Source organism: Carettochelys insculpta, chromosome 27 (assembly GCF_033958435.1).
Source record: "Carettochelys insculpta isolate YL-2023 chromosome 27, ASM3395843v1, whole genome shotgun sequence".
Classification (NCBI taxonomy): domain Eukaryota; kingdom Metazoa; phylum Chordata; order Testudines; family Carettochelyidae; genus Carettochelys; species Carettochelys insculpta.
This window is the reverse complement of record NC_134163.1, coordinates 11,186,852-11,210,030: the sequence shown is the minus strand read 5'-3', so window position 1 is coordinate 11,210,030 and position 23,179 is coordinate 11,186,852. Positions and strand designations below refer to the sequence as shown.

Below are 23,179 nucleotides of genomic sequence, written 5' to 3'. Positions count from 1 at the left end.
GGAAAGAAATGCTGGTCTCTTGTGTCCCCCTCCAACACACTAACCACTGAACGGCACTACCTCGAGGACACCACCCCCTCCCCCCCATCAGAGGTCACAGCAGCAGAGGACTTTCTCCAGCCTAGGCCTCCCTTCTGAGGCTGTGCTCACAGGGCCCAGGCATTCACCTTCACCTATCATCTTGAGCCAGAGCCTGACTCTAATCTCAACCCATTATCACCCCCAGGCTGTAAGGCCCCTGGGTCACACTCTCCGTCAGCACGAACTAGGGCACCCTGCTAGGCTACCACAGTCAGCAAGGCCGGGCCCCTTCCATTGCCACCCCGAGATTAACTCCCCCATGTTCATGCCCAAGTCACCCAGCAGAGCTGGGACTAGAACTCCCAGCCCAGTGCACTATCCACTGACCCACGGCCTCTCGCAGGAGGGGGTGGGGATGACGGCCAGGCTGAGCAGCACCCCGGGTTCTCTCCTCCTGGGGAGTTCAGGGAGGCCTGGAGCTTTGCACATGGGCACTGGCGCAAGGGTCCTCCTGAGATTGCGACCAACTCACAGCCCTGCAAGGGACCCCGAGTCAGCTGCAGCGCAGAGGCAGGACCAAGTGACCCGAGGAGCATATCTAGCAGCGGTTTGTCCCAGCTGGAGCTGACACCCCTGCTCTGAGAACACAGCCCTCCAAACACCCCCCTTCCGGGCAGGGCTCCGGGTGCCGCCTGCCACCCCCCATGGCTGCACTCACGTAACGTCCTGGCAGGTCCTTCTCCTCCCGTTTCCGCTTGACCCCCGCGCCGCTCAGCCGCTCCTCGTCCTGCAGGCTCTCCGGCGGGGAGGCCGAGATGCTCTGAGCAGGGGAAGCGAGAGGAGACCAGGGTGAAGGCACAGCACGTGCAGAGAGGCTCAGAAGCTGCCAAGCCACTTCCCACAGCTTCCTCCCTGGAGGCCCAGAGGGCCGGGGCTCAGCACGCAGCTGGCAGCTTCGGGGCTGCCTTACCCACGTGTGGCCCAGCTCTTCTCGGGGTGGAAGAGCCACGACCCTGTGCCCTGTGCAGCCAAGCACCTGCACCCTCCAGCCCATGCAGAACTTGGTGGGGAGGCCACTCCATGGAGCAGGGCTGTGCTCTGCGCCGGCGGGGACAGGGATGAGTCTGGGGGAACAGGTAGGCTGAGGGGCACCAGCCAGCCGGAGCTGCGGGCTGGCAGGTATGGGGGGGGTGGGACTGATGGGTCTGGTGGGCAGAGCGGGGGAAGGGGCTGGGGAGCCGGTGCTGCCTGTGGCTGATGGTGGCCCCAGGCCTATGCACCACAAGACACGACAAACTTTGTAGCACCGCTGGTGTCTCCAGTTTCGTGGCGTCCTACGCAGCTGCCTGGGCCTAAGGACAGCACTGGGAGGCTCCAACTCCCCTCCAAGAACAGGGCAGAGACTTTGGATAAAGGGTCTTTTAAATACTACAGCTCTTCCCATCTCCTTTGCCAGTGGGGGTGACCGTCACTCAGTACCAGACCCCCATCTCCCCCCTCCCTTGGCTGCAGGACGTCCAGGGGAGATCAGCTCATGCCCTTAGCCCCCTGCTCCCCTCGCCGCCCTCCTCCATCCCCCTTTCCATGAGCTGCCCCTCCCTGGACACACCCACACACGCTCCGATCCGCACGGTGCAAAATCACCCCCCAAAGGTACGAAGGCAGGGGCAGGTTTTCACGAGCGCTCAGAGACCGGGCTGCTGGGTTCTGCTCCGCTTCCCAGGAAGGAGAGCGGTCGACAGGTTTAGAGCAGGGGGGACTAGCCGACAGGACTGCTGGGTTGGATCCCATAGCCTCTGGCCCAGGCTGGAAATGGACAAGAGGGGAGGGATCACTCCATGCTTCCTGCTCTGTTGACTCCCTCTCGCTGGTGTTGGCAGACAGGCTACTGGGCTAGATGGACCTTTGGTCTGCCCCAGTGTGGCCGCTGGTGTGTTCGGGATAATGGTCTTTATTTGCCCTCCCAGCGATGGGGGGAAAGACCCTGAGGCTTCATTCACTGAAAGTGCTTAAGGATCTCCCTGACAAGGCACCAAACAGCTGCTGAGCTCGGTCAGTTTCACGTTCGGTCCTTAGCACCCCTGGACAAGAACTGGCCCTCCCGCCCTGGTGGGGAGCCCATGCAGCCATCCAGACCGAGACATCCCCTCTCCCCTCCCCTTAAGAAAACCCCACAATCTCCTGTCCTGGCCCAGCCACCAGCATGCAACTTCTCCAGAGGCGGTAAATAAGTCCACAGCTGGGCTGGCAGGGCGGGTGTCCTTGCCCGGAAGGAAGAGGCGGAATGTTTTTTTAAAAATACAGCCAGGCCAGAGCCAGACCGGGCCTGCCGGTGCATCTCGCTTGCGCGTGTGCGTGCATGTGCGTGTGCCTGCCGGTGCATCTCGCTTGCGTGTGTGCGTGTGCGTGTGTGCGTGCGTCTGCCGGTGCATCTCGCTTGCGTGTGTGCGTGTGTGCGTGCGTCTGCCGGTGCATCTCGCTTGCGTGTGTGCGTCTGCCGGTGCATCTCGCTTGCGCGCGTGTGTGTCTGCCGGTGCCTCTCGCTTGCGCGTGTGCATGTGCGTGTGTCTGCCGGTGCATCTCGCTTGCGCGTGTGCGTGCGTGTGTCTGCCGGTGCATCTCGCTTGCGTGTGTGCGTGTGTGCGTGCCTGCCGGTGCATCTCGCTTACGTGTGCGTGTGTGCGTCTGCCAGTGCATCTCACTTGCGTGTGTGCGTGTGCGCGTGTGTGTCTGCCGGTGCATCTCGCTTGCGCGCGTGTGTGCCTGCCGGTGCATCTCGCTTGCGCGCGTGCGTGTGCGTGTGCCTGCCGGTGCATCTCGCTTGCGCGTGTGCGTGTGCGCGTGCGTCTGCCGGTGCATCTCGCTTGCGTGTGTGCGTGTGCGTGTCTGCCAGTGCATCTCGCTTGCGTGTGTGCGTGTGTGTGTGTGTGCGTGCCTGCCAGTGCATCTCGCTTGCGTGTGTGCGTGTGTGTGTGTGTCTGCCAGTGCATCTCGCTTGCGTGTGCGTCTGCCAGTGCATCTCGCTTGCGTGTGCGTGTGTGTGTGTGTGTCTGCCAGTGCATCTCGCTTGCGTGTGCGTCTGCCAGTGCATCTCGCTTGCGTGTGCGTGTGTGTGTGTGTGTCTGCCAGTGCATCTCGCTTGCGTGTGCGTCTGCCAGTGCATCTCGCTTGCGTGTGTGCGTGCGTGCGTGTCTGCCAGTGCATCTCGCTTGCGTGTGTGCGTGCGTGAGTGTCTGCCAGTGCATCTCGCTTGCGTGTGTGTGCGTGCGTGCGTGCGTCTGCCAGTGCATCTCGCTTGCGTGCGTGTCTGCCAGTGCATCTCGCTTGCGTGTGTGCGTGTGTGTCTGCCAGTGCATCTCGCTTGCGTGTGCGCGTGTGTGTGTCTGCCAGTGCATCTCGCTTGCGTGTGCGTGTGTGTGTGTGTGTGTCTGCCAGTGCATCTCGCTTGCGTGTGTGCGTCTGCCAGTGCATCTCGCTTGCGTGTGCGTGTGTGCGTGTGTCTGCCAGTGCATCTCGCTTGCGTGTGCGTGTGTGCGTGTCTGCCAGTGCATCTCACTTGCGTGTGTGCGTGTGTGTCTGCCAGTGCATCTCACTTGCGTGTGTGCGTGTGTGTCTGCCAGTGCATCTCACTTGCGTGTGTGCGTGTGTGTGTCTGCCAGTGCATCTCGCTTGCGTGTGTGCGTGTGTGTGTGTGTCTGCCAGTGCATCTCGCTTGCGTGTGTGCGTGTGTGTGTGTGTCTGCCAGTGCATCTCGCTTGCGTGTGTGCATGTCAGTTACCAACCAGCAGATCTGCGCAGCAGGTGGGCCTCAGAAATGACCTATTTAAACAAGCGTTTTCCAGAAGGAAAGGGGGGGGCAGATGAGCCCTCCCCCCGCCCGGCTGGAGCAAGGGCTGTCTCTGTGCAGATCAGCCCCCACAGAGATGCCTGTACACCGGCTAAAGCACAACAACAGTTGAATAAGAGCAGCCTCCCTCCGTCCCTCCGTCCCTCCAGGACTGGAAGGAAGTTCCGCCCCTTTGGGAGATAATGAGGCATGAGAGGAATGGAAAATCCCCAGCCACAATGGGGCTCTTCCCGGCCTTAACCCCTTCACCACTGGCACAAGGGCTGAGGGGTCTGGCGAATTCAGACCCGCTAGACCTGATGGGCGCACAACCCACGTGGGTGTCCTAGCCCCCGCTAGCCCTGCGCCCGCCTCGTCTGCTTCCTCTGGTGAGAATATAATCAACTTCTTCCTCCACTTCTCGCCCCCCCCACACCTACTTTGCCCAGATTCAGACCTGGGTGGAAATGGTGTATCATCGGGAGTGATGTGGCTTAACACAGATCCTCAGCTACTCCCCCACCGCAGAGGGTGAGAGGTTACAAGGATGCGCGGGACAGAACAGATCAGGGTAAGTGACCATTCCAGTTCATTCGTGGAACTCACTGCTGCAGGAAAATGCAAATCGCTCCCAAAGATTCCACGCTCGTCTGCGTAGGGGCGGCTTCACTGGTGGTACCGTGTCACAAGGAAAATGACCAAGGGCCATCAATCCACAGGCTTCAGGGCAAAAGCTGATCTAGGGCTGTGGTCAGGCAGGATTTCCCCAGCGCAACCCACTTATTTTTGATTTTGTTTATACTGCAGTAATGCCCAAGAGCTCCAGCCACAGACCAGGACCCCCACTGCGCAAGGTGCTGTACAAACACAGATCGCATGTGCCCTGAAGAACTTACGCCTTCCTCTAAGAGTCTGAAATTGACCCCTCTTGGATCAATCCACCTCCAGTAGCACCCTAACCACTGCACTTTATTCCTATGCCATGCCAGGCTCCCTCGCGGGCCACAGTTCCAGCCTATGTCTTCTCCCATCCTCCCAGGGATTACAAGACGTTCCTTCGAGGTAGATCAATGCAAATAACTCACCAGCTCCACAGCAAGATCTTTAACCCTCCCTCCCCATCCCTCCACTGTTCGCTAGAGTCCAGCAAGGCTGAACCACAAAGCAATTTAGCACAAAGGCCCTGCCAGTCCTGGGCTAATCCCAGCTCTCTCCACCTCGAAGCATTCCCTCTCCTCCTGCAGGGGGACTAATGTCTGGGGAGCAGGAATCTGAAATATGTTGGAATAGGATCTTTTTGGTCCTTCCGAGGACATCAGAACACACCATCTCCTGCCACCACCAGGTTACTGCCAAGGCACTGGGAGTTCACAGGTGGGCCCTGTTCAGGTAGGAGACCAGTTCTTTGTGCTCCTGCCGAAAGTGTCTCCAGGACCAAATGCATGAAGAGGAGGCAGCAGGAGTGGTTCCAGCCCAGGTCAGAGGGCTCAGGATGTGTCGGTTCTACTTCCGACCCTGGCTAGGTGTTGGGCAATTCATGGCCATGCCCTGTGCCTCAGTTTCCCTCCCCCAGGATTCTTGGCTGGCTAGTGCCAGGGATGAGCAAAGCAGGGTTTGGCGCCCGGCGCAGCTGCAAGGGAGCTGCTTTCATGGGAATCCTCCCTCCCGCCCCCTGACACCTGCAGCACCAACCCTGGAGGTGGGCGCAGGAAGACAGTCGTAAGGCCAAGCTGTTCTGCAGAGCTTCCCAGCCAGGGGCTGAGCTTGCAAGTGCTCAGCACTCAGACCCTAACCCTCTTCCAAAGAGCACCCAGCACTTGTGCAAGCCCCGCCCTTCACACTGAGGGCCAAAGTCATTCCTGGGCCAAGTCACTTGGCGCTGCCCTGGCCCATCCCTCCTGATCTGCCTCATGAGGATCACTGCCCACTTTTGACAGCTGGGGAGAAACCGAGGCACCGAGCAGGAAGACCCTCCTCGACTCTGCGAGGGAAAAGTGAATGCAGCCCTTCTTTTGGCTTCCTTGGCACAAATTCCAATTCTGGGTCAGATCCTCCGTGCGCGCAAACAGCCGTCGTGACATTTACGTCAATGGGCCCAGCTCGTTCTACAGCGTAAAGCAGCACAGCTCCACTGAAATCCACAGGGGTCCGTTCTCCAGGGGGTGCAAAGCCCACTGGAGTTCAATCCCCAGCTGGAGTAGGTAGCAGCAGCTCTCCTGAAGTCAAGAGGGTAATACCCACTGGTACCAGCCCCAAATGCGGCTGCCCATCTTTACCCCAGCTCCACCCGCAGCCCCTGGACAGACCCGCTGACGGAGGCAAATGACACATGCAGAAGAAAAGGCCCCTTTTTTTGGTTCCCCAGCAGCCCTGGATCTTTTCCCAACTCCCTGCAGACTCCAGCTGAAAACCAAAGGCAGAAGCAACAACACTCTCTCCGGGCTGTTTGCTTTCCAAAGGTCAGACAGCAAAACACTCCTGGGAGTCCCAGAGCAAGCACAGGAGCAGAGAGCCGGGGCAGGGCTTGGAGGAGAGAGACAGCCACAGCCAGCTTTCTGGAGAAACAGGTGTTGCTGGAGGCACCAAAATATGAAGCCTGGTGGAACCTCTCTCACCATCAGGTCAACCCCTTGGTCCCTGATTCGCTCTGCTATTCTGGGGGCTCAAAGGGTGCCCCTAGTGTCCCCGCTACTTTTCCCCCAGCCATATGCAGAATAAATTTTGTTATGCACACTGAGGTATGTGTGGATGCGCACCACACATAGAAACACAGGCTGCCATCTGTGGGTGCTCCGCTAATCAGTTGGGCAGCACCTGAATCTTTCCTGGGCAGCTGCCCAAGCGCGCAGCTAACAGGGACAATGCACCCCTCCTCCCCCAGGATCCACCTGGCATGCAGGAGACATGGTAGGCGTAAAGGCCTGCACCAAACCTACTCCCACCTATCTGGTACAGGGGCACCACCAGAAAACTCCGCACTCAAAGCCAGCAGCCTCTTCGCCCAGCATCAAGGCAGGAACTGGAATTCAAACCCAGCAGTGCCCAGCTTCCAGCTCCATGGACAGCCCAGCTGACCTCCCATCTGCCACTTATCGCCAACAGGGAAGGGAGGAGATACCAGCAGCTGCACCACAGCAGAGTCATTTCAGCATGCACACTAGCTAACTGTTTCAGGTCCAACCCCTTCCACTGGGCTAATTTCCACCCTTGCCCAGACAGCTCGTCCCCACGGCCCCGGCACGTGGCTTACCCGGCTGGGCGTGCACTCTGGGATCCGTCCAGCAGGTGTGTGGGTAGCCCCGGATCAGGAAACCACAAAGGGAGAAAAAAAGAGGGTTTGTTTAGTTCCGAAGCCGCAGGGGTCTGATCAAGGCCAGAGCCACCCCTGGCAACCTGGTTTACACCGGCGTCCTTGCACAAATGAACGGATTGTTTAGACCCTTGGAAACAGAAGTAGGCTTTTCCCACACACTGGGCTTCATTCAGCATCAGTGGTTATTCCAGAGAGACAGGGAGGGCCAGAGCTGGTCACCCCACGTAATCACAGGCAACGTTAAGTGCGAATTTTTTCCATTTGTGGGCAGAATAAATTTTGTTACGTGCACCAAGGCACAGGCACACGCGCACCACTACTAGAAACACAGGCTGCCGGCGGCAGCCGCTCCGCTAATCAGCTGGGTGGGACTGGAATCTCTCCTGGGTGGCTGCTCGAGCGCTCGGGTTACAGGGAACACCGATCACAGGGCTGAGACCCACCCATCTGAGTCTAGTCCCCAGGCCCCAAGCAGGAATTCCAAGAACCCCAAAGCCTGGGATGCTACAGCCTGTATCGTCAAGCGCAACAGCCCACGTAAAACAGCAGCAAGTGTTCCCTCTGTGCGGGGGAGAGTGCTAACGCCTGCGCCTGGACCCAGGCTGCAGAGCGGCTGCTGCTCATTCTCATGACTGATACAGCAGCTGCTCCCTGAGGATCCCGGCTGGTAACGATCGCATCAGCATGTGGAGAGGATAAATGGGCTCTCCTAGCAGAGTCCCAATCTTCTCTGGCAGGAGGACAGATGCTCAGGCATGAAACAGACGGAAATCAGGAGCCTGGGGAGTCTGAATATATTTAGCCGTTCCAGGCCTCGCTGGTCAGCACAAAGGAAGAGGGCTTGGCGGGCGGGGAGGGGGACGGGGGGATGACGCTCTCCTAATGCGGGCTTGGATTTAATCATCCCAGTTCTTGAATTATTCACCCCGAGAAACTAGGATGACCCCTTAGACGTAGGTAGCAACGCACGGATTGTTAAGGGTGAAAGGAACGCTGTAATTCACCATAACCCAGGCCCTAAGAGGACATATCTAAACCAGGGGTGCACAAAGCGGGGGGAGGCGTGAAATTTCCTAAACCGGGGTGCAGAACGATCGGCTGCTGGCTCTCAGGCTCATCCATCTTATTACAAACATTGAAATCTGTTCCCGTTTTTATGTCTGTGGATTCACGTTTCTGTACTGATGTATAAAGTTTTTACATTTCTACAGACTTATTTCCTTACACGGGCCGTAAGGGGTTTTTTCTTGTATATGAACACACCCGAAATTTCCACCAGCTGAGGGCTGGATCATGTACAGGTTGGGAAGGGGGGCTGCTAACTGCAGGGACAAAAAGGGGGGGCCCCAACTTAAAATGTTTACTCAACCCTGATTTAGATCAGTGGTTCTCAAGCTTTTTTTTTTTTTTTTTTTTATAAAGAATCTCCTTTTTTAAAAAGCACTCGGGACACCCCAGTGGCTACTGTTTGCAGACACACGAGTTTTTTTTCTCCCCTTGTAACACATTTGTTTAAACGACTTAATCGGCACTGGTTGGTGGTTAAGAAATGGCACATAGGCCATCGAATTGCCATTGTACGTATGACGGTGCAAAAAGCATAAATAAAAAAAATTTAGAAAATAAGTCCAATTTTTAAATTAATAAGTAAGGGTGAGAAACACTGAGTTAATGGACCCTCTGGCAGAGCTCTGAGTACCCCCAGGGGTACCTGTAATCCTGGTTGAGAATCACTGCTTTAGGCTACCTGTCTAGTTCTCAAAGGGCTAAGCAAGAAGAAAAAGCAATACAGGAAGGAAGAAAACCTGCTTTTCTCCTCTTCCAACAATTTTTTTGCTGGGAGAGGGGATACCTTTAAAGAGACAGTGTCAACATTAAGCGCCGGCACTTACAGAGGGGGGCCACGTCACCTGACATTCTAAAACCTCGATTCCTCTTCACCGTTTTCGTCGTTATTTCTCAAACAGTCGCCCCTGAGGGTCCTCCATCAGGGACCCGTCGAAGCAGGATCCTGCTTAGCAAAATGAGCCTCTTCGTGACCACTGACAAGAGTTCGTAATTTGGGCTTTGTTTGCAATTAGGCGGGGACGGCAAACTCGTCGGTTTTGCTTTTGGGTCTCGTAAGGCAGCCTAGCGCTCTTGTGTGCAGTTGCCACTCCTGTATGTGGGGACGCTGGGTGTGAAGAAACAAATCACGGAGGCATGCTTTGCTGCCCTGTGCACTCAGAACACACTCCTCACCACAACCTCCGTTACATACACTGCCTCTACTGGGTGGCATCATGGCCCTAATGGATATGGGACTCTGGAGTACCCAGTCTTATTTCTGGCTCTGCTACTAGCCTGCCAGGTGACTCTGGGCAATTCACCTCACCGCCCACTGCCTCAGTTTCCCCATACGTAAAAGTGGGAGAGTCAAACGTCCGTCACACAATGCTTTGGGCTCTACGGCTAAGAAGCCATACAGAGTTAGACGGTGGTGATGATGAATGATCCACAGTAACTGATGGGATGCTCTTAGCTCACTTAATGATTATTAACATAGCAATCAACAGGTCGTAAAGCGTTGTGTGATCCTGGTCTAAACAGAGGGGGCTGGCTGAAAAAATAACTCTTCTGTTCCTTGAAAAAATGTTGAGGCTTCAGCCTTTGGTTTCTTTCTGTTATCAGAACAAAACTGGCACCGTTCCAACATTTTTCATGAAACTATGAGAAAAAGGCAGAGGGGGAACACAAGCACGAGCACACACATCTGTGTGTGGAATAAATTTTGTTATGTGCACTGAGGCGTGTGCAGATGTGCACCGCCAGTAGAACCACACACTGCCGGCAGCTGGGCGGCACCTGAATCTCTCCTGGGTGACCGTCCACATGCTCAGCTTATAGGGAACATGGCTCTCCATCCCAGAATTCCAGGAAATGTGAGACACCTGCTCAAATCCCTGTGTGTCTGATTCAGAGCATGGGCTTGAACTTGAGTCTCTCACATCCCTAACCACTGGTCAACAGCGTTAGTCTCTCTTGTTTTGAGCAGATATTCTGTCTTCAACAAATTGGCATTTTCTGCTTTAAAAGGTTTCAACAACAACAACAACAACGACAACCAAATCCTGCCCAGCACTACTCACAAGGTCTTAGAGAAGGAGCAGCTACCACTCTTTGCAAGATACCACTGCATAATTCACAGGGAGGGAGGACTTTTGTTTCAAATTTTTTTCACTGTTCCCCACTTTTGCATCTTGCCCAATTTCAGTGTTGTTCTTAAAGCTCCAGCTCCTGGAGTCACGTGAATGCCCAAAAAATCTCAGCTTTCACTTGACGCACAATTGATTTCTAGCTCTCAGAACTGGGGAGAAAAGCTTGAAAATGGACCCAAAGTGGCAAGAGAAGGACATCGCACCCGATATTGTTTTTAGAACAATCCAATTTTCAAGGGCCTCACTCGAGCTCTGAACATCTGGCGTTGGCAATATGGATTTTACAGGGCAGGCCTCTTGGTCATTGTAAATCCATGCTGACAGACCTCCAGGACGCTACACATTGGCAAGGGCATATTTGCCTGAAAGCAACGTGAAGGATAAACGGCTAACAGGCCATTACCTGCCCAGGCTCCCGTGCCCCACATTGTCACCAAGGGTAGCTGGCAACGGTTACCCTCTTAGTTGGTGTTCCCTGACTGGGAAATGGGCAGAGGGCCACGTCCCGGGGCCAGAAGGTTGGTGGGCTCTGCTCCTACGTGAAGGAACAGGGGTCTACTTAGCCAACCAGCTTTCCCGAGCAACAGCGATTGCAGCAGCTCGACTGGTGGAACGTGAGCGGAGAAGCCCCTTGCCAGGGGCTGGATCACCCACAAGGGAGCTCCAGGCCGGGGGCTATTTGTTAATTACAGATGCTGTGCCAGCACAAGGGCAACACCCCCTCTTTCAGGCTTCGAAGGGTTAACGGTTCTCCCAGTCCACCCCCGCCCCCGTACCCATGCACCAGGCCCGTCCCTTACCTCTGTTATTCTCGGCCTCCTGAGCCCCCCTGTCCTCCTTGGCAGCGAGCTGAGACTGGGCGGCCAGTGCCCCGGACAAGGCCAGGAGGCCCGAGGCGCTGGCCAGGCTGGAAGGCTGCATGCCCGAGGGGTGCGGGGTGAGTGGGATGGGGGGCACGTGGTGGGACAGGTGCTGGAGCTGCTGCTGCTGAAGGAGAAAGAGGAAGGGCTGTGGGCGTTGCTAGGAGATGGCCTGCCCAAGAGGTCCCTGCCCCGCCTCCTTCCCGCAGCCCCCTAGATGCCTTGCAACAGCCGCAGCCAGAAGCCAAGGGTGCCCACAGGCGCGGGTGTAACCCACATACCTGGGGGGCGGGTCACTGGCCCACACAGCGGCACCCAGACCTCCTCACAGAGACAGGAGTCGTCTCCTCTACCGCCTCAGCTGAGCGCCAGCTGGCGTTGTGCTCACGCTGCTGAGGCACCAGAGGTCCCAGGTTCAAGCCCACCTGCGGGCAGTTTCACGAGGACGTGCGGTGGGGCTGCCTGCTGCAGATGCCCACTGGCAGCTGACCTCCCCGCACTGCTTCAGCCACTCCCTGGGCAACCCGTCAGGGCCCACAGCAGCTCCTCAGCCAGGAGCCCAGCCATGGGGCAGCAGAAGGCTCCTGGCTCACCCCGCCTGGCCGCAAGGCAGGAGGAGTCAAGGCAGGGTCAGGGGGCCCCCCCCATCCTTCTACTCCCTGGAGCAGCCAGGAGCTGTGGTCTGGGCTTCCCCTACCTCCAAACCTGCCCCCGCACCCAAGTCCCTGATCAGAACCTCCCTCCCCGCTGCGGGGCCACTCACCCCAATGATGCTGTTCAGCTCCCCCATGGTCACCTGCTTCGCCCGCTCCATGGCCTGCATCACCTGCTGCTGGTGCTGGGAGGGAAAGACACGGCAAATCAGAGCGTCCTGCAGCCTGGCCAGGTGTGAGCAGCTGGGGGACCCACCGGGCTGAGCCACCCCTGTTCCGGGCTCTAATCCAGGGGATGCTCCACCCCAGAAGAGACCCTCACCATGCCAGGCGCTGGGTCTTATGCAAGTACGTACACTACTCTGGGGCAGCCTAGCGTGCTCCTGTTGGGGACCCTGCCACTGCTCAGTTCCGTGCTGGAGCTGCCCTCTTACCTCCTGCGTGAGGAAGGGGATGATCTGGGCGCAGATGGCGCTCAGCCTCTTCACTATCTCCGCCTGAAAGAGGGAGAAGGCAGCACAGTCACGCCAGGCACTGGCACTGCTTAGGGGCACCCGGGCTCCCTAGCCAGGAGGTGTGGGCATAGCGGGGCAGGCTGGCCCTGCAGGGGTTCTGGCTGACCTCCCAGCCTCCCATCCCAGCCTCCCATGGTGGGGCTCAGAGGAAAGCCCAGGCTGGATTCTCTATGGATCATTGATGAGACTTTGCAGGGGGGTATTAAATGTATGGATCCGCCTCACTGGCTGTCCCGAGCTCCACCAATCCTGCTGGGCAGAGACTCCACAGCCTGTGCCTTTTGCCGATCAGTACAAGGGCCGGGTGACCACCGATCCTGTTAATCTTCTCCTCCACGTGCGCAATGAATGTTTCTGTGTGCACCGAAGCCTGCGTGGATGTGCACCACCCACAGAAACACAGGCTGCCGCCTGTAAGCATGTTACTGATCGGCTGGTCGGCATTTGAATCTCCCCTGAGAACACTGCGTGTGACCCTCCCGAAGCTCGGCCAACCCCTGTTTTCTAGGGTGTTGCGACAGGCATCAGAATTGACTCTGCTCACGTCCTGCAGGGTCTTCCATGGGCTGCCTCTCACCACCTCGCCTACGCACTGAGTTCCCAACACCCCTCGGCAATGTTTCCTCTCATCGTTTCCATCCACGTGCAAAATAAACGTTGCTTTGTGCACCGAGACATGTGTGGAGGTGCACCACCAGTAACCCATGCTGCAGGCGGCTGTGGGCGCTCTGCCAATCATCTGGGCAGCACCTGAATCTCTCCTGGGTGGCCGCCAACGCACACAGCTTACAGGGAACCCGGTCACTCCGAGGAAACTTTGATTTCACTTGCACAGATGGGGAAAGAGACAGAATGAGACAAAGCACCTGACAAGACAGGGTTGAACCCTGATCTCCTGAGCCAGAACCCGTCACCGCAGGACTGTCCCCACTCACCTAACACCTGCCTGTTCTTTCATGACCGAGCCAAGTGGAAATCTCTTCCCAGCCAAGGACAGGCTGTGCTCAGAGTCGAGCACAGACAAGCCCAGAAGCTCGGCTGACACGCGGCCAGAGCAGAGGAGCGCCCTAGACAGGATGGACTCCTCTGACAGATGTTTCTCTCCCGTCCTCTCCCGCCTCTGCCAAGTGGAACGTGACCCCCTTAGCGTTCGCGCCAGAGTCCAACTTTCCATCCCGAGGAGGTTCAAAAGAAGGTAAAAGGAGCTCACCAGCCCCACGCTGACTGCCTCCCGGAGCCCTCCCCGGCAGGCTGCTCAAGGACATAGGGAAGTCGCTAAAAATCTACTCACTGGGGTGGATCCATTGCCCCCACCCATGGAATTTCTGAACTGCTGGGGCCAGCAGGCTGCCAGATCTCATCTGTGAGCTGGCTTTTATTTAGATGCGTCATCACACTTGGCCCTTCAGCTGGCTTCTCCATATGTGAAGGGGACAGCATGACCCTCTGTGTTTTACAGAGAGGGGAAACTGAGGCACCGCCGTGGCTTTTTCGACTGGGGGCAAGGAGTCGTCAGGAGGGAAAGGGCCAGAAACCAGGTCTCCTGGGGGGCAGGGGGGGCGACTAATTTTTATATTGGAGGTGCCGGGAGCTCATGAGCCCAACTGAGAACCATCCAAACCAGGGGACGCAGTCCTAATTCCCCAGCGTCCTAATTCCAGCACCTCTGCGTCTCCTCTTGCGCAGCCTTGTGACCATCCCACTTGGCCACACAGCCACCTGCAAGGGAGCAGTTCCCCCAGGGGGGCAGTGAAAGCTTCAGGGCTCAATAACATTTCAACCACAGCAAATCCACCTTGGCACCCGCCTGGGGACACAGACAGCTGGACGGCTCTGTTTTTCCGTCTCAGATTTCTAGGGCTCTCCCATGGAGGTGCAGAGAGATCTGAAGCCCTGAGAACAATGGAAACTGGCCTAACACAAGCCCCCGGTCATTTCCATTCCCAGCTGGAGGCAGGCGCAGCACAGGGAACTCCACCCCCGCTTCCCTCCTGATACCCGTGAGCGACAGAGCACCTGAAATGCAGCAACCAGGCACCCAAAGGGGTTAATTGAGGCCAATGAAAAGCCTCATAGGCAGCTCTGGGCCTGACTCCTGTTCTAACCACTAGGAAATACTGCCCCACACGGCAGAGACTAGAACCCTGGAATCTGCATGCCCAGTTTCTACTCTGGGGTGAGCAAAGGGGAGTGCAGGGCCCTTCGGGGGGTGTGACATTTTGTAAAGGGGGGGTAGCACAATCAGCTGCTGGGTCTCAGGCTCATCCAAAATGCTGAACTCTGTTTCGGGTTTTGTGTCTGCGGGGTTCATATTTCTGTAACGATTTGTAACGTTTTTACCTTTCTGCAGACGTACTTCCTTACAGGGGCCAAAAGAATTTTTGTTCTATATGAATGTAACCAATGTTTCCATTGGTTCGGGTGACGTTAGACAGGTCAGGGGGCTGGGTGGGGGGGGGTGCTAACTGCAGGGACAAAATGTGGGACCCGACTTAAAAAAAAAAGTTTGTTCACCCCGTTCCACTCCACACCCACAGAGGCAGGAATAGGACCCACGCGGTTCAAAGACCCCCCGCCCCCGGCTCTCCGACTAGCCCATATGCATTCCCAGAATTGGGAACAGACCCCAGGAATCTTTGTTCCCAGGCTCCTCTGTTCTAACCACTTGGCAGCGCTCCCTTCGCTCATGCCATATCTTCGTTGCCTTGTCAAACAAACAAATATGGTTTGGTCTCATTCGGTTCCCGGGGTACCTGCTGGATCTCAGGAGCCCATCAGCGCTTGGAGGAAATTAGGAAGCTGAGAACGAAAGCGACTCTCTCCCCCACCACCCTGCTAACAAAAGGAGCAAACTTGGAGGGCTGAGCCAGCTGGAGAAATATGGCAGTCGACTTGCCACTTTGTCAGGCACTGTTCCAAACTAATTTCCCTGGCAGAGAGCCCTGCGATGACTAGATTGATAAATCTGAAGAGGGAAGCAAATTACAGCTGGAACAAAAGGAGCCCGAGATGGTGAAAAACACTCCAGCGTCTTTGGAAAAGGCAGGAGAATAAAAAAAATAGATCCATTTGATTTCAGTTCCTGTGGGCTTTTGAGCCAGCTCCCCGCTGTTCACCTGCAGCGTTCTCTGGCACGGAGGTGCCAGATAAACCACCCAGGGAAGATGGCTAATGCCTACTGCAGTGCAGCCTAATTATGGGACTGAGGGCCAGATTATTAAAGGTCTTTTGGTGCCCAAAAATAGACCCCAAATGGGATTTTCCAAAGCCCCTTGAAGTTAAGCAGTCTATCTTTTGATGAAAAGTACCCTAGCACCTCTGAGAACAACAAGAAGTCTTGTGGCACCTTATAGACTAACAGATATTTGGGAGCATGAGGTTTCGTGGGCAAAGACCCGCTTCGTCAGATGCGTCAGACTATCATGGCGACCTCTCTGATACCTAGCAACTCCGTTAGCTTCCCCTCGATAGCCTGAGACCCAAAGAGAGCAGGCACAGATCTACCAGCTGGGTAGCCACCAGAGTACACCTGAACCTGGTTCCATACCTTCTCCTCACACCCTTCTCCCTCTTAGCTCCCCCCTTGTCTTTCCCTTTTAGCTGCTGTCCCACTTGCTAAAACATCCAAACATCGTTGCACCAGAGAAAAAACGTGGCTCTAACATGCCATGTGCTGCCCACACTGATCATTCTGCTTAGGTCTTCTCTCCTGTGTCTTGGATCTGTCGTATCTATTCAAGCCTGATTCCAGATACGCCCCTGTTAGTGTAGCTAGAATCGACGTATCAGGATCAACTTTGTCCCCGGGTATAGACCAGGGCTCTGTGGTCTCCCACCGATATCCCTTACTACACACGGCAGCGTGGACTACCAGGCTCAACGGCCGAGCCCAGACAGATCGATTTTGCCACATCTTCACTGGCATGGCAAAATCAAACTCCAGCAGGTCAATCACAGCACATCACAGTAAGTACAATCATACCCTCAGATTGCAAGCATTCCAGGGTCAGGATGGGATTTTACACCAGTGTTTCTGAAACTTTCTGAGACCATGGAACATCAAGCAATATTTTCCCGCCGAACACCTACGGAAATTTTCTTCCCAAGAAAATGGTTAGCAGACTAAAAAACCGCAAAAAACAAAAAAGCCCCAAACAAATAGCAACATATACAGAAAAAATGAAATGAAGTAATCAGTCAGGTATCACAGCAATGAAGAAGTAACATTGTATCTGATTTTAATAACAGAAAACATGGGCCATGAGCGTATTTTTCCAAATGCTCACAGCAACACCTGAGAGTTGCTCGTGGAAGACTAACGTTCTGTGGAACATAGTTGAAGAAACACTGTCTTACATTACGTTTGTACAGCCTCTGGCACGACCGGGCTCCATCGGTCCCAATATGCTACCATATTAAACACAACCTATAATACAACCCCAAGGTTCTGCCACACACAGGTAGGCTTGGCAGAATTCCGTTTTTATTTTTTGGGGTGAATTTCAGCAGATCACGTTCAAAGCATTTTTTTCCCCAACGGCTACCGATTTCAGTGTTCACAACTGAACAAATTTAGGCATTTGAACTATTTTTGCCCATTTTAATTTCCACAGTTGCAGGAAATTATGGGGGACAAGGTGGACAATATGTAATGACAGCAGATGTTGAGATTCAGAAAGTTAAAGTATTCTAACGGTTAAAACACACACCGCCAACATCACCAGTCGAAACCCACAAAGGAAATAGCCTTCCATCAAAAGTTCCCCAGCAGTATTATTTTGTACTTGGTCCCTCTATAAATTTTGACAGGCGATGGAAATGTTTTTGCTGGTTTGTGTGCACGTGGCAATGTTCCCCTTATTTTTTTCCATCTGGGGCAGAATAACTTTTGTGACATGCACCAGGCATGCAGATGAGCACCACCAGCAGAAACGCATGCTGATGGCTGTGGGTGCTCTGCTAATCAGTTGGGTGCCATCAGTATCTCTCCTGGGTGCCCGCCAAGGGCTCAGCTTACAGGGAACCCGGGTGTGTGGTGAAAGTGACATTTAACCGGAAAATCAAACCCAACATAGGCCACATGCTGAATGGGCACGTGGCTGGCTGGCTACGGGGACTTTGAGAACCTTCTTCACTGGTCTCTTCACTTGGCTGCTGATCAAATTCGAATCTGAGCAGACCAGAGGTCCAGCCCTCAGGTGAAGCCCACTTTCCCATCCCCATCCCATTCCCGTGGGATTAAGCAACCTCTCCCAGCCCTGAGTCTAAGAGGGAAGTGCTGGAAAGCTCTGCCTTTGAATCCAGCCCCAGACAAAGACATGGAACAGTCTGTGTCAGAGAGAACTGGGGCTGGAGCGGGGAACGGTTTCCAGAGATGCTGTGTGCCCACAGCACCTCCAAAATTGCTTTTCCCTTTCCCCCAGTGGATCAGGAGCCCACCTCACTCACCTGCTTGTGCATTTCGATGTTCAGCCCGTAGGACATTTCATAGTACTGCAAGCAAACCAGAACACAGCTGGTTAGAAGCCTCCAGCCACCCCCAGATAACCAGTTCCCAACAGGTCTGGGCTAGCTGTTCCACAGGGCTTCCCCCGAAACACCGGCCAAGCTCCCTGTGATATACCTTCTGCAGTCAGTTGCAGAGAGTTTTGCATTTCCCAGGATCAGGCCCAGATTTATTGATAGACCGATTGGGTGAGCTCACTGTTCGACCCAGCTTTAGTGAACGGCCTGGGGGGTGGCTCTGATAGGCAGGGGGAGGCAGTGTGCCAGCCCAACCCAGCCCCCACCTCCCTTCAGTGTGTGCTCCCTAAGCTGTCTAGGGTTCAGCCCCACTGAGGCTGGGGACATGCTGCCAGTTCTTTGGGGGCCAGGAAGGCTGGGGCTGGAGTGTGTCTCCAGTGCTGTGTGCAGAGCTGGGGACATGCACTGCATGCTCTGCCCTGTGCGCTGGCAGGAAAGGCTGGGACCACGCTCTGCTCACTCTGCCTCCCATGCTCTGGTCAGGGCTGGGGAAGGCTGGAGTCAGGGCCACCCACCTGGCAGCCACCCTGTGCACTCGGGCAGTGCATAGGGAGAAAGCTGGAGCTGCGCACTACCCAGTGTGGGACAGCTGGCCTGCCCCTACAGCGGGAGTGTGCTTGGCTTCCAGGGGGCCCTAGGTGGCAGGTGTGGGGGCCTTGGGTGGCAAGGGTGGGACCCTGGGCAGAAGGGGCCGGGCCTTGGGGCCTTGCCTCCCTCAGTCCTAAATTCACCCCCCCACCCATGGAGAATGGTGATGGGGTGTGGCTCTTTCAGTTCTGGAAGGGTGGGAGGAGCCCCCAGACCAAGAGGGCCGCCCCCTCCGATGCAGGCGGGGCTACACAACCAGGCTTCAGCAGAGCAGAGGGGATGAAAACAGGGACCAGGGAAAGGTTCACCAGCCCTGGAGACCGAAGGCCCGGGGGTAAGCACCTGGGCAGCAGTTAGTCAAAGTCCCTCAGCACCATCCCAGGAGGGGTGTTCAGACCCCACAGTCCAATATAATCCAAGCCAACTCCGATCGCCACCGAACATTGGATCCTGAGCCTCTGGACCACCCAGAGTTGACAGGGCTGGTTTCTATGGCTCCCACTCTAACCACTGGAGAATATACCCGTTGGCAATTAGCATCCAGGGCAACGATGGGTTTTTGTGACAGTGGGAGGGGCTCCTGTCCACCACGGACTGGACTGAGACCCATCCAACTGGTAGCAGCAGAAACAGAAATGTTTTTTCAGTTGCCAGCAACCTAGCATGAGCTCAGGAGGACAATCTGGAGGAGGTATATCAGGCATTAAAGAAGGAACATGGGGATCTTTGACTGGCCCTGTTATCATAATACCAGAATGAAGGAGCAGTAGGAGAAACAGAAAGGAGGCAAATTCAGATTCATAGACGATTAGGGTAGGAAGAGATCTCAGGAGGTCATCTAGTCCAGCCCCCTGCCCAAAGCAGGACCAACCCAACTAATTCAAAACTGATTACAGGATGAAACCTCACTTTAAATCGGTGGAACTCGCTGTTACAAGAAGTCACTGAGACTAAGGACTCGGAAGGAGATCAAATGTTTGTATGAAAATAGACAGCCAGAGGGACAACAGTAAAGATTCAAGGATCAGTGTGTATTCTGGAGGGGAAATAAACCCTCATGCTTCAGGGCACGCACAACCGCTCGCTATCAGGGTCAGGAAGATGTCGTCTCTGGAGGCAACTTTCTCCGTAACTGACTATGGAGAGGTTTCTCGGGCCTCCCTCTGAAGCAGCGGAGAACGTCAGAGACGAGACATTGGGCCGGAATCAGATCCTGAGTTTAAATCATCACGACAATTCCTATGTCCCTATCCTGTTCCCGACCTCAGCCCTAACCCCACCGGGCCTATTTGCTTGGAGATGTCCAGCGGGCAGCCTGTCATTTGCAAGAATTATGGACAGTGCTAAGTGGCCATTCTGGTTAACCCCGCAGTCTCTGTCTCAAGAGGCCTCCACCAGAGTCCATCTTTGAGCAGTCCTTTGGAAGCGGGGTTTAGGAAATGACTCCAGGGTTTTGGTCAGGCTGGGATACGGCTTCCACCGACCCCGTCGCCTCCTGGGAGGGACGGGCGTGAATTGTTCCAAGGCCAAATTAAAAAAATGGCTTCGTGCCCAGGCGCTAACAGCCTCTCGGAAGCAGCAGCAGACGGCGACACAGGAAGCGTTGCTAGGAATAGATGTTAACTCCTTCCTGACCAACGCCCTTCCCCGACCCCCGGTCCCCAGGGAGTGCACCCCTCGGCACATTAGTGCTCCATCATTCAGCTAGGAGTGGCAGCCCTCGGAGGCCAGCTCACAGGCTGAATGGCTTGTGGAGGTCACCCAGTAGGATGATTTCGATGGGGTCCCCAGGGGGGTGGGGTGGGGGAGAGGTCAAGAGGTCCCTGTAGGGGCAGGTGGAGGCTCTCTTACCATGACATAATGTCTCTGCATTTCTGTCTTCTCACTCGCCAGCTTCTCACATTCCAGCTTCAGGCTGCAAGGGAAACCATTGTGGCTGGCAACCCCAGATCCTCCTCCATCTCCGCCCCCAAGAGAGCTGGCTGCAGGAGCCCCTGGGCGCTGCTCCCAGCCAGCCCCACGGTGGCGGGAGTCGGCTGCCATCATGCCGGGTCATGCATGTCCCTGTCGGGTTTCGGCCGCCCGGTCAGCACCTTGGCACCTGGCTCCCTTGGCAGGGGGTAAATCTGCCCACTCAGCCCCACCCTCCTCAGCTCCAGGCACCTGTAACAGAGTCCGGACAGGCCTTGCTGTGCCTTGAGGAAATGAACCTTCCTCCCCTGCGAGCTGTGAGCTGAGCCCAGCTCTGGCGCTCTCCGGACATCCCCCAAACTGCCTGTCCTGCTCCCAGCTCCCTTGCCCCGATCTGTGACCCGAATCCCCCTTTCCCATTGGCGTGTGCCCAGCCCCTGCCTCGCTCCTGCCATGAGAATCCCCCTCTCATCAGCCCCTGCCTCACCCGTAACCCTGAGCCCCCCTCTCTCAATCCCCTTTGCACTGGGACCCCGGACACCTGTCTGTGTCTATCACTGCCCCCCTTTTTCCTGCTTTGAGACAGATTATATGTCCTTCCCCGACCCCCGTGTCCAATGTGGGGGCTGAAGCAACCTGGCCAAACATGACCCACTGGGGGGGAACCCTCTCTCCCTGTCCCTTCCCTCGGACCGTCCTTCCCCTGCTCCCAGACCCCGCACTTGTCCTGTCCCTCACCTGTGATACTGCGCCTGCAGGAACTGGAATTCTTCCTTAATCCGGTCACAGATTTCCAAAATCGAGAACTTGAAGGGCTGCCCGGACTGAAGCGGAGTCTAGAGAGGGGTTCAGCGGGAGTCAGTCGCCACAAGGCTGCTGCCCCCTTGTCCTGTCACCAATGCACTGCTCTGATCCCCCTCCCCACCCCAAGCCTCTCCCCTCCGCTGACTCCTGGCCCAGGGACTACCCCCGCCCCAGTCCCACTCTCCCCAGCCCAGGCTGGTACTTACAGGGTGCCGTCCTTGGGGGTACATCCTGGGGGACTTGCCCAAAACTGATGCCCGCCGCAGGGGGGAGAGCTCTCTCCTTACCCACCGCAGGCCAGCTCCCTTAAAGTCTCCAAAAGCCGCCAGTCACCAGGACAGCCAGAGGACTCTGTCCGGGAAGGGACAGACGGGCTTGGAATCTTCCTGGGACGGGTTTTTGTCTTCAATAAAATTATTTATTGCGGTGGGGACGGATCAGCCAGGGTGCAGAGCAGAGAGAGGGTTCCTCCCCAGCGGGTCCTGCCTGGCCGGGTCACTTCAGCCCCCCCCATCGGACACGGGCCTGGGGAAATATAATCGGTCTTAAAGCACCAAAAAAAAAAAAAAAAAAAAAGAGCAGGAACAGAAGGTCAGTGGAGAATCTGGCTGGATTTCAGCAGCGGTCTCTGGCTAGAATGAAAACTGCCTCCTGGCAAGGCACAGGGAGAGTAGGGGAGTCTGTCCAAGCAGATCCTTAAGGTGGTCCTTTCTCGGTAGGAGGGGGCACCCGGGATGCTGTCCCTCGGCTCGGAGAGCCGTGCCAGGGATGCTGAGGTGTCAGAGGGCAGCCAGGCCTGGGAGAAAGATCCCCCCCTCCCACATACACTCCACCCTCCCACTCCACACCCCTCTCCCTCTGGCTGCTCCCACTTCCCGAGCAGCACCCCCATGCCCGGCTGGGCAGGATGGCTCACTTGCTGACTGGCTCACCCTGTCTCTGCTCCCTTGGCCTGTGAGGACAAGGCCCCAGACTGGGGCTGGGGGGGTTGGTCTCCTCATGGGCTTTTCATGTCCTGAGAGCTGGTCAGTGCCACGCTGGCCCTGCTTGGTTCCTGTGTGGCCCTCTCCACGTGTGGGGCTGGGCTGCATCCACCAGAGCAATGGGGACCCCCGCAAAGTGTCCCCCCACTCCTGTGCAGCCCCCACTCACTGACTGACTGCCCCAGCACACCCACGCCTTCCAGGCCCCCTCTGTCCCCCCCTCTGCCCCTAGGCCCCTAGAGTTCTCCCACCCTACTAGCCATGGGGGGGGTCATCCACTCCCACAGAGATCCCTGCTGCCCCTACCCCCTGCACCTGAGACAGGTGGGCCCAGAGCAGGAGGGGCCTGGGTGTAAGTCCTCCCTCTCCCAGACCCCAACCAAGCCAACCTTAATAAGCTTTGCCCTCTAGGGTCCCACAGCTCCTTGCTCCACTTGGTTTCATTCTTCCTGGCCCTTTGTATAGCCGAGCTTTCTGCCGGCACCACACAGCCGCTTCTGGCTAGCCCCTGAGCACTGGAAACTGTCTGCACCACAATAAAGGCCTCATAAATGTGTAATCATATCATATACTCCGGGGTCTGGAGCCTGTTTGACTGATGAGCCAAGCCAGGCAGCTTGGAGGTGTTGCCTCGACCCTGAGCTGCTGCTGGGACTGGGTTCCTTGGAGAGAAAGGGGGAAATAAATCAGAGCTGTTAGTCATCCCGTAGCTGTGCCCTGGGCACTGCTCCTTCCAGCGCCTCCTGGCAGGACCAGCCAGGCATGGCTTTGTGGACAGGGTTCTTACAGAGCAAAGCTACACCTGGCATAGGTGAGATGGGGGAGTCTCCTACTACACCTGTCGCGCCTGCACCTGTCCATACGGCGCCTCCTGCTGGCAGGGCCTGATCCTGGCCCAGCTGTGAATGGCCTTCCAGCCTGCTTTCCCATGCCAGGCCCCACGGTGCCGCCTGCTGGCAGGGCCTGATCCTGGCCCAGCTGTGAA

At 56.2% G+C, this 23,179-nt stretch overlaps 1 protein-coding gene across 4 annotated transcripts in view; it reads right to left on the bottom strand.

The window, feature by feature from the left end:
• Positions 1-21,736, bottom strand: part of TLE2 (TLE family member 2, transcriptional corepressor) — a 35,412-nt gene extending 13,676 nt beyond the window's left edge. Inside the window, exons 1-9 of one of the 4 annotated variants that reach the window (XM_074978618.1) lie at positions 21,418-21,736; positions 21,146-21,243; positions 20,348-20,411; positions 17,834-17,878; positions 12,305-12,367; positions 11,981-12,055; positions 11,158-11,344; positions 7,098-7,114; positions 740-841 (exon numbers count right to left, since the gene is read on the bottom strand). In XM_074978618.1, coding sequence (XP_074834719.1) covers positions 740-841; positions 7,098-7,114; positions 11,158-11,344; positions 11,981-12,055; positions 12,305-12,367; positions 17,834-17,878; positions 20,348-20,411; positions 21,146-21,243; positions 21,418-21,441 — 675 coding nt within the window. In that variant the 5' untranslated portion in view covers positions 21,442-21,736. The remainder of the gene's footprint in view (positions 1-739; positions 842-7,097; positions 7,115-11,157; positions 11,345-11,980; positions 12,056-12,304; positions 12,368-17,833; positions 17,879-20,347; positions 20,412-21,145; positions 21,244-21,417) is intronic. The other 3 variants (XM_074978619.1, XM_074978620.1, XM_074978621.1) reach the window with 3 other exon arrangements.
• Positions 21,737-23,179: the final 1,443 nt, after the last annotated feature.